Source organism: Cygnus atratus, chromosome 4 (genome assembly GCF_013377495.2).
Source record: "Cygnus atratus isolate AKBS03 ecotype Queensland, Australia chromosome 4, CAtr_DNAZoo_HiC_assembly, whole genome shotgun sequence".
In the NCBI taxonomy this organism is placed as follows: Eukaryota; Metazoa; Chordata; class Aves; order Anseriformes; family Anatidae; genus Cygnus; species Cygnus atratus.
In genome coordinates this window covers 52,307,865-52,318,649 of record NC_066365.1, presented here as the reverse complement: position 1 = coordinate 52,318,649, position 10,785 = coordinate 52,307,865, and the positions used below count along the sequence as shown (strand labels likewise).

General features: G+C 38.9%; 1 protein-coding gene across 1 annotated transcript in view; it reads left to right on the top strand.

The window, feature by feature from the left end:
- Positions 1-3,728: 3,728 nt before the first annotated feature.
- The window catches only part of GRXCR1 (glutaredoxin and cysteine rich domain containing 1), a 39,327-nt gene continuing 32,270 nt past the window's right edge, over positions 3,729-10,785 (top strand). The window contains exon 1 of the mRNA XM_035552704.1: positions 3,729-4,175. Coding sequence (XP_035408597.1) covers positions 3,729-4,175 — 447 coding nt within the window. The remainder of the gene's footprint in view (positions 4,176-10,785) is intronic.

The window sequence follows — 10,785 nt, the reverse complement described above, 5'->3', positions numbered from 1 at the left end:
CTTGGTCTTCTATTCTACTAATGGGAATGTCATGAGGTCTATTTTTACAGTAGTTTCTGATAGTATAATCTACATTTCTTCAGGAAAACAAAACAAAACAAATCTTTGCTGTTTAATCACTTGCCTAGATTACCTTTCAAACATTTTACTACAGTTAAATCTTGTTGATGTGTGGTCCGTTTCTGAGATGAATCTGGTAGTGCTCTAGACTTACAGAAATAAATTATGTGGGACAGATTCTCTACTTGCATAATCTGCTGAAATAAAAACATATAATATATGCATGTATATGATGAACACTGACAAGTGGATGTTGCCTACATATTAAATAAGTTGTTAGGGTTATAAATGAAACCATAGTTTCTTTCTATTCTCTTTTCTTCCATCCTGATACAGTTAGAATAGTAATTTTTGACATAATATCATTCCTCCTTAAAAACACTAAATAATTTGCCTCACCTGACCTAATTTCAGTAATTTAAAAGGTAAGTATTTAGGCTAAGCTAGTTAGTTGGACTTTTTCTACTGTCATGGAAGGAAAATACAACGGATTTCATACTGCATGTACCTTTCTGCATGGAGTGTGGAAGATTCTCTGATGTCTATCTGGGAGCACGTTGGTCTTTTAGGCTGCACTGTACAGCACATGTCCCATAAGCTTCCTCCAGTACAGTTATCTGAACTTCATGCCAAAAAAGGAAGTTAATAACTACCAAAAGCACCATTTTCTTTGTTCCTTTCAAATTAGCAATAAAGTTGAAGTGTGAGAATTTTACTGGAAAGCATTATTTAGCAGCAACGTCAAGCTAGTGGACTTGTCCAGTTCCTTGTGTCTCCTTCCTTCTTCAGACTCAAAGAATGGCTGTAGTACCTACAAAACTGTAGTACCTACATTTACAGAGTGCTTCTCTATACAGGAGAAATCTCTGTAGTGATAACTTTTTCTCCATGTGCTTTGACTTTATGCTTGCTGATCCCCTTGCCCCAAATTAATCAAAGGTTGATGAAGAAGGAACAAAAACAACAATAGCCAAATGTTTCAAGAAAATTCATAATTACAAGTGAGAAGTATGTCATTACTGAAAAAACCTGTCACATTAATTTTAATGGATATCGCTCATTAAAAGAAATAATCCTTTGAATGAATGTAACTTTGTATAGAGAAACTAGGAAATGAGGAACACAAATATATCAGCTGGCAGGATGCAGCAGCAAAGTGGGTAAGTGGGATTAGTGTCAGCATTTATTACAGGAGTTAACAAATTTAATTCTACAGGAGGGACAGAGATGCTTAGTCAAATTCTACCCATTCTGTGTTTGTTGAGAGTATGCACCCAGCAGATGGTTCAAATCTGTGCATTTTAGTTGTTTGAACTCTCAGAAGTCTTATGTCATGAATATAATCAGTTAAGTCCCTGTAATCTGTTTCCTGCTGGTTATGTGCACTTGCCCCCAAAAGACACATGTTCGCTCAGAGAAGATCCGCAGCTGGAATGTCAAGATGAAACCTTATGTGTGTAGACACTTCTGTCAAAGGGCATTCTCCAATGTGCTTGCATGTTTTTCTTCAGATAAAACTGTGCATGTAGTTTTTTTTTGTTTGTTTCTTTCTTTTAATCAGAAACAGAAATATTTTCCAGTGAGTAATGGAATTGCCATGAAAATAAACGGTGAGCTTATTTCCTACTAGTAGAGAACAAGTAGTTAACAGTATTTGAAATATTTTTAGAATGTAGTACAGTTTAATTCTGCATTTCTTCAATGTCACATTAACTTTTTAAATCACTCAGGTATCATTAAGTTCTCTGCAATACAGACATTAGGAGCTTTTCCCATTGCCTGCAATGAGAATAAAATTGTTTTTATGTTAAAGAATGTATAACATCAATTGGAGGAGATTAAAAATATTATGAAAGTGTGAAAAATATTTTTATTATAGGAGCTCAGCTTTCTTAAACAGTGACAATTCATTGCAAAGCACTAGGATTTTATTCAATTAAAAATATTAAAAATAATTTAATTACTGCAGATTTCTGAGATCACTCAGACATCACAGCATATAATGATATAGCTAACTTTGGAGTAGGCAACCTGCTAAGTGATTTTTTTAGGTACCTTCTAGCCCTATTTAGATAATTTCATAACAGACATTTGGAAATATCCATTCTGCTACAAAATGCTCTTAATTCTAAGTCAGTTTTTAGTAATAATGAATAGTATTTTTTGTCAAATATCCTATAGGCAAGTAGCTATATTACAATCAGTGTGACTCACCTCATCCCCCCAAACTGAATTTTACAAGGTATCTTATAGCTTTAGTCAATATTAGTACAGACTTTGACACAAGATGTTTTTCTTCTCTGAAAGATTAATTTTAACTCCTGTAATTTATTATTTTTACTTAACTTATGTTTTTGTGTGTGAATAATAATAGTTGATAATAATAGTGAATTATACATAGTTGATAATATAGTTGATAATACAGTGAATTAAATATAGTTGATAATATTGTGACCCCTTTCAGAAAGAAATGTGGCAACCAATAATGCTATGAAGTGCCACTAATCGATTGTGTTTCAATTTTGCACATGGAAAAAAAGTAATTTTAGAATTTATTCACAAGAAACATGACCGAAGTGCAGCATTTTCGTGTCTCTTGTTCAAAAGAAAGCTGCAATAATTCCCACCAAATTGATGAAAGATATGAGTCTGCATTTCCAAAAACCTTGGCCAGAAAACCTCCTCAGATGCTTGAAGCTCTGCATCTGCTCATGATCATGGCCATTACCATTCTCGGTTGGCTGAGCATCTTGGAACTCATTTCTTGCCTACACCTGTCTGAAAGGTAGAGATTTCAGGAAACAATGTATTATTTATGAGTCTGGGGGGAAATGAAGCTGTAAGGAGTGCGTATGGAACAGTTTTGATTCTCATGTTGTGGAATCCATCTTGTCCTACATTTCTTTTGTTTGCCCCAATTAATTAGTTTTCTCCTGTTCTTCTGTTCAGTTTCCCTTATCCCAGCCCATTGAAAACCCAAAACAGAACAGAGAACATAGTTACTGTCTGATGACAGCAGTGGCTCAATTTTGTTTAATATCACTGTGTTATTCTGCAACAAATTGAGACTAATTGCTTCTCCACTGCTCTGTTAGTTTGTGAAAATGCCAGCAACTCCAAGTGCTGTCATAGCTCCCCTCCTAATCTCTGTAAACTTATATAGAAAGGAAACTGGCGAATGAGGTCTGACTGGTAGGTGAATGAAATGTCATGATGAAAGATGTGCCCATCATTGACTTCTCTTCGGTATTGAAATTCGTGATTTTCACCTCAGATGTCATCTACATGAGCAGCTGTGACTCTACAAATCTTGTGGAAAGCTCTTTCTTCCTTTTTGCCTTCCTCAGCAAAAAAAAATTACATTTATATAAACTCATATAATGTCTGTTATTGGGTTTATCATGGGTGGGTTTGAATTTTTATTTAATGAATATAATTTCTCCCTTTCTTCTTTAGTGCTAAAACTACACAATGGCTCTTTAATATTTAATTGAAGATATCGTTTTACGGGTTTTAGTTTAAAGGTAACCATAGCACAAACACATCCATTATTAACCGCCGAACAGCAGTGTAGGTTCTTGGGGATCCTCTTTGGCTTAATATGAGAACCCCTGTCAGCAGGAAACAGTGCTGGTATTGTTGGTAAGCGTGACAAACTGGCAGATCCAATGGGCACCACAGTGGAACAATGCAAACTGCTTATATCAGTGGAAGAGAAGATGTTTAAGAGCGAGGTGAAGGCGGAAGGCGAGAAGCTGTCAAGGAAGGTTCGGTTCCGCGTGGCATCCTCTCACAGCGGGAGGGTGCTGAAGGAGGTCTATGCTGATGGGGAGGCCACTGACTCTCTGGACTCTGAATACACCAGTAGCTCGGAGACCGACCAGACCAGCCGGCTGAGCGAGGTGGAAGGGCAGCAGAATGGACACGTCGGGTCCGAGTGTGATGAAAACGAAAGCGAGCAAGATGACTTGCTTATTTTAGTCAGAGCTGCTAAAGAGAAGGGTTTTGGTACAAAACGAGTCAATATTCTCAGCAAAAATGGCACTGTCAGAGGTGTCAAGCACAAAGTCAGCGCTGGTCAAGCCCTCTTTGACAATCTGTCAAAAGTATTTCAGGTAAGTGATGCAGTACAGCTGGCTCTAGGCCCAGTATCTGTCCCTTTTAATGTTGCACATTATTCTGTTCCTTTGTCCAGATCTCTCTCTTTGACAATTTCTCAGGCTCTGGATTCAATTCTGCCTCATCCCCTTTGCTGTCTGCTGGCTGCTCTTGCTCAGCACAATCTCATTGCTCTTTCTGGTACACACTGACTCCACACTCCAAACTGACTGCGATATTTTTCTTTCAAAATTGACCTAAAATTTGCTTACCAGCACTGGGTATATTGTGCTTCTCACGTCAAGACCAGGAAAGAAACAAAACAGAGGAATTAACTGGGGCTTTACCAAAGATCTGTACAGGGGATCTGTACAAGGATGTGTCATGTTTCCACCCCCATTATATTAGTTCTAATGAGTTTGCAATGCTATCTACTGTCCCCTACAAGTAAATATGTATACTTGTAAATTCCATTGTGTTTAATCTGCAAAGTAGATCAAATTAAATGCAGGATGGCAGCAATGACTGTTTTCCCACATGAAAATTTCAGAGGAATGAAATCTTAGTCAGAGGTCTCTTTTATTAATGTCTGTTTTCCATTCATTTTATTGAAGGAGTAGAATATCTGTATTTGAAACAGTATGTGCCACACTGACCCCTTAGGCAGAGAAAAGCAGGTCTCAGAAAATTCAAGATAAAGTTCTAAAAAATTTAGTTCGTATATATAATTTACCTACATAACTATTCAGGTCTTTCAGTCATTAATATTCAAGCAAAAGAACAGGTATGCAACCAAACTCTCTCTAAAGTTTGTTAGAACCCAGAATTATGATGCTCATTTAAATTAGCCTACAGTTGGCTTCAGTGTCTTCTTTTAAAATAATTTATGCAGCTTTAAATCATGGGGAATTTGGTATTAGTAACAATAGCTTTTTGCATTAAAATTAAATATTCTAAAAGTTCTTTGTTACTTTGAAGCTAAGTCATTTCATAATACTTTAGGAATGGCTGTGGACTAGCATTCTCTTGCTTCTGAATATGAACTCACCCCCTATGCTGTACCTAGTCTTTTTGTCAGTACTGATGTTTCTGTGTGAGATGGCTCTTTCTTCAAAGATGAATCATCTGTAATGTCTGTGTTTTGTTCTTTATATCACAGAGCACTCAGAGAGCTTGCTTTCTTTCAAGCTACTCACTGAAAACTTCGAGTTCCCTCGAGTTCCCCACTCTGACAAAATTTGTAGCAAACTCACTGGGGACATTTTCTAATCAGATATGAGTTAAGAAGTGTTAGCTGGGACATGTCTGTGTTCTTCTCCCACCATGATTCCAGACACTGCTCCATGTTATTTTTCTACAAGATCCTGTTTCCTTAGAGATAAAGTTTGAAGTCCAGTGAAAATGAGTGTTTGTTTGCATATCTTTTAAGTCATATTATGATACAATTTTATGTGCTACATGGTGAGCACACAGAAGAGCAAAACACATAAGTTTTCTTTGGGGCTGATTGGAAATGGCCTGATCCTGATGTGAAATAAGATCATACTCTGTCTAGCTACAAATGGAGAATCTTATGTTAGGATAACATTGTAGGGTAATTTCTAGTTTTCTGTAGGTATTTTCCATACAGTTAATTGTGCAGTAATACCGCTTAGAGAGCAACAAGAGTTCTGCATTCAAAAATATATTAAGATATAAATATGTCTCTGTAAAAAGATAGAACTCAAAATCCCTTGACCTGGGCACTTTCCTAAGTTCACTTGATTATGTGAGACCATCTGCAGTTACATGTTTTGCTTCCCTTGGGTAAGCAACAGCAGATGTATAACAACAGCAAAGATATATATGGAATCTCATCCTTAACAAGAGCCTGTTTCTGCCCCTTTGTTGATTCAGCAGTAGGTGACCACATCATACAATTCTCAGAATCAGTGTCAAAGCAGGTGTTTGTCATCTCAAAGTATGTTCATGACCTCCTGACAGTCCTAAATCCTGAGTGCTGATAAATTTTTGAATGCAAACATTTATGATTTATTTTTTAATAGATCACTCATTAACTAAAATGTGCATGCAAGAAGCCACGTACTGTGTATGTGTCAGTGACTCTGAAAGTACTTTTTGTTGGAGTTTTTCAGCAGTGTCAGTATTAAGATTCTTCAGACTACATCTGCCCACCCCTATTATCCTATTATATAGAATAGAAAAGAACAGAACAGAACAGAATAGAATAGAATAGAATAGTTCAGTTGGAAGGGACCTGCAAAGATTAAGTCCAAATGTCCCTTAAAATAAGTCAATTTGCTCAGATATTCTGGGGATAAACAGGGATTCATTAAATGGGCCTTAAGTCACACAGTCAAGATCTTTGATGTTTGGTGTTCAGAAAAACTTCTAGTATACCTGTGATGAAAGCACTCCTATGTATTTGAATATTCCATGGAATACTTGTCTTTTTGAATATTTTTTCCACATTGACTAACTACAGCCTTTCTACAGAATTGGTTTAGAGAGCTCCTTCCCATAACAGTCTCATCCAGAAACCTCACATCTTCTGGAGTTTTGGGGAATGTGAATACTGTGAGGCATACAGGCAGTATTTGTAGAGGAAAAAAAATGCAGCTATTTTTATTGTATGACACAATCTTGGCCTGAGAATGTATATATACCACCAAATAGATGTACAGACCCAGCAACATCTTCCTGCAACCACATGCCAAGCACTTCCATCGCCAGCACAGCCACCAAATTCCAATTTCAGGCATTTCTTAAGAAGAATTAGGTCCCAAGTATTAGACTGTCCAATGACTGTCCCTGGACATGAGCTGCTGTGGCATGGTGACAGTAGGAGGTGTCTCCCTTCCCCCTGGGAGGAGCCTGGGGGGCCCAGCAGGAGCATCCATGTGCAGCTGGGGATGGCACAGCTGTGGGGATGGTGTGGGGCAGAGAAACGTGTCTGGGGTAGCATCTCTGCTCCATGGTAGGACATGTTAGGGATGAAAATGCAGGAAGACATCAGCCCAGTTTATGGGAACGGGGTTTCCATGACAACCCCTCCAGCCTTTTCTTTCTAGGGGCAATACCACAAGGAGAACATTCCCATAGCAACCATCCCCTGGAGCAGGCAGGCTGCTGGGGTTCCCCTGTGTCCAGCCTGTTCCACCAACATGTCCAGTCTGGCCCACCACCATGTCCAGCCTGGCCCATGCAGCAGGCAAATCCACCTCACTTGGGACCTGAGGGCTGGCCTCAGCTCATTCGTACAGGCTGACGCTACAGTGCTCAGGTAGTCAGAAATATTTTATCCATGAGAAATGATCACAGTTCAAAACCCTGATTAAAGGAAAAGACCAGGAGCTCCTGGTCTCCCTGTTCATCCACCTTCTCAGCATGAGTGAAATTATCTTCATTGAAACATTAAATCTGACCACAATGGCAGCTCCAGAGCTGGGGAAGTGACTTTCTGATTGCAACAGGGACATAAGCTCTTTCTCTGCATATATAAAGTAATTATTTTCTTCAGCACATGACTGAAGTGTTTGTTTTCTAATACTTAACAAGTGAATAGGTTTGAATGCATCCTATATTTTCCCATACAAAGCAGAACAGAAATGATACTTATTTCCTTGAAATAAATGTAATTCTCTTCATAATTACTTTGTGTGTGTATATGTGAGTGTGTGTCTGAACAGGCTGTCCCTGTGATGGCTTCCAGATGATGCGGAGCAAAAATCCTTGGATTGCTCGGTATATTGCTAAGTAGTGCAATGTTCATTTCATGTGAGACACTGTTGTGCACTGTGCACAGCAATGGAGCTCAGCCAGAGCTTTCACACAGGTCTCCCCTCATTCCCAGTTTCAGCACAGATCCTTTCCTCTAATCCCACACTTACACACTCCACTGGCCTTCCAGTATGCTCTGAAAGGTCACTTTCTGCTAAATTAGCTACAGATCTTACCCAGGCAGGGCCTGCTGACGTCTGTTATGGAAGGGCAGGCCTGGTTAACAGACCTGATTAATGCCTTTCTGAACATTGCATCAGAATGGATATGGGTGAAGAGACAGACATAATGTGTTTGGTCTTTATGATATTTTCCAGTACAGTATCACAGGTAAAGCTAACATTTAACGTTACAAAGTGCAAGTCAATATTCAGCCAGATAAAGGATTAGCTTATTAATATTTAAAGAGAGAGATGGGAAAGAAGAATCAGGCAGAGTGAAGAATTAGGTAGTGTTTGTTAAGAGAAGGAAAGCTTCTGGGGTGGTTAGACTCATTGCCATCTCCCTTTGCTTGTTAGTGATCTGGAGAAGTGAACACGCTACAATACATGCAAAGCTCACAAAACCTGAAGGGATGGCTAATGCTAAGACACAGAGAAAATAAAATGAAAAACAGCCACAAAAGTAACAGTGTTCCAAAGAAGGCAGATGCTGCAAAGTACTGATAAAAATGTTTCTGGTGTAACAGTAAAAGCAAAGGCCTTAGGTTGGGTGGCACACTGTATATCACTCTGTCCTCTGAAGTGTATCACTGCAATCCCCAAAACTATGGGCAGAAGAGCGGGGAAGATGTCTGTGGTTTTACTGGAGAAGTCATGAAGTAACATCATTCCCCTCCACGCTTCTTTGGTGGATGGTCAGGGCTGGTTGTGCTCCTGACTCTCCAGCATCATTGCACTCTCTGAACTCAAAAACTTCTGCTAGGACTGGACTAAGTTTGTTAGAGGCCTCCTGAACTTTCCCTTCATATTCTTACCCATAGACACTGTCCTGTGACTCCCAAACAGGCATAATTTGCAGAAGGAATTGACATGCTGGATTCCTAGTACCTGCCAATAGCAATGTCAGGGAAACCTGCTCATAAACTTAAGCCACAGTTTTTGCCACCCCAGTGAGTTGTAGGTACCTTCTCTGAGATATAAAGTTCCAGTGTTTGTTCTTAGTGTTCATGAATCTGGAAAACTAAGTATTGAGCAGTATAGCACTGAAATCCACCTAAGAATAGGAAAAGTTATAATTACAGAGAGTCAAATGACTACAAAAAAAGTATTTTTTACAGAAAATGCAGTGTTAGCAGGTCATCTGGATCACCGCTGGAATGGTCATACTGTCTGTTCACCTCTTCCTTTGTACCTTCCTAAGTGTTTTTATCTTTAACCACAACACTTGGGACAGTGATTCAATTAATTCAGTTGATTAAGCGATGGCTAAAAATGGTCATTTCCAGAGCTGGTTGCTGAACAGCCACACCGATTCAAAATGACAGAAGTTCAGGTCTGTCATTTTTTAACAGGAGCCTGGGATTGGTCAGTACTTAGGATATTAATATTGTTATCACATTGTCCTATAAATCAGCTTTCATATTCTCCTATAAATCAGCTATAAAGCACTGAACTCAGACAAGTCTATTATTAGTATGTTCATGATATTTTAGTATTTGCTGTTACTGGACTTGAAATACATATTTGACTTAGACAATATGTAAACAGACTTTAAACTATCTAAACTTCTAAAAGTTATATGCAAGCTTGGAGTTTTAAAAGACTTATCTGTCTCTTCTTAAAAAAATATAGGTAAGAATGTCTTGATTTTTCAATGTACTCAACATTGGAAAGCTAAGCAACAAAACCATGGTTATATTTATCACCTCTTCAAGACTGAATCAATAACTGAAGAAAAAAACACTGGGCTTTTGTTCTAGCAGTCTGATCATCATGCCCTGGATGTCTGTCCAACATGCCAGAACACTGTATGGCCTCAAAATTACTCTTGTTCTGATATGTTTTGATCCCAACAAAGGATCCATAAAAGAAGTCTGTGTTCTTGAGACACTCAGGTGTCTCAAGCAGAGGCAAACCCCACAGACAGTTCAGACAATTAAACCTTCCTGCTCAGTGTAAATATATGGTTCTGCTTCAGATAAGCATGTACTTTGCTTCTGGAATCACACCTACATTTGCAGATAAGTGCAAAATGTTACAAAACTGAACTGGCATTTCCCTGCTGGTTGTACTATTTTTATTCATTTAGCACAGGTAGACAGGATCACAAAATGCAAGGCAACTGAGAGCCAGCCTTTGTGCATTTTGCAGCAGAAGTCAGGCATCAGTGATGTGAGTGGTGCAGTTTTGAACCTCGACAGGCTTATCTGTGCACTCCAGCGTTCCTTGAAACAGAGGCTGTATTGGCACTTCCTAGCATGGGCCTGTGAATGCCCTTGACACTTGAGTCTCATGTACAGCCAGACTCTGGCAGGAGCAGGATGGGAGCAGCAGTGGGGAGATCATTTTGCACTTTGTTTGCACCTTCTCTCTTCTGCTGATAGAAAGCAACTTCTAAGAACTAACTGCTACTGAACAGAGATGTCTCAAACTCACCTCAGCTGGAGTCTAAGTGCCTGTGGTCCAAGAGTGAGCAGCCTATAGGAAAAAGCAGAGTTGTTGCCCTGGGCTGTGAGGGACAACACAATTACATTTTTCGCTCTGTGAAGTCTACACCATGTGGCTACTTTCCCAAGCAGAGTGATTTATTAATAAGCCTCACCCCCAGGCTTTATCCTCTGCATAACAAAGTGCAGAGCAAAGAAGATATGCTTATACTGCAGTGAATACTTATATATGGAATACA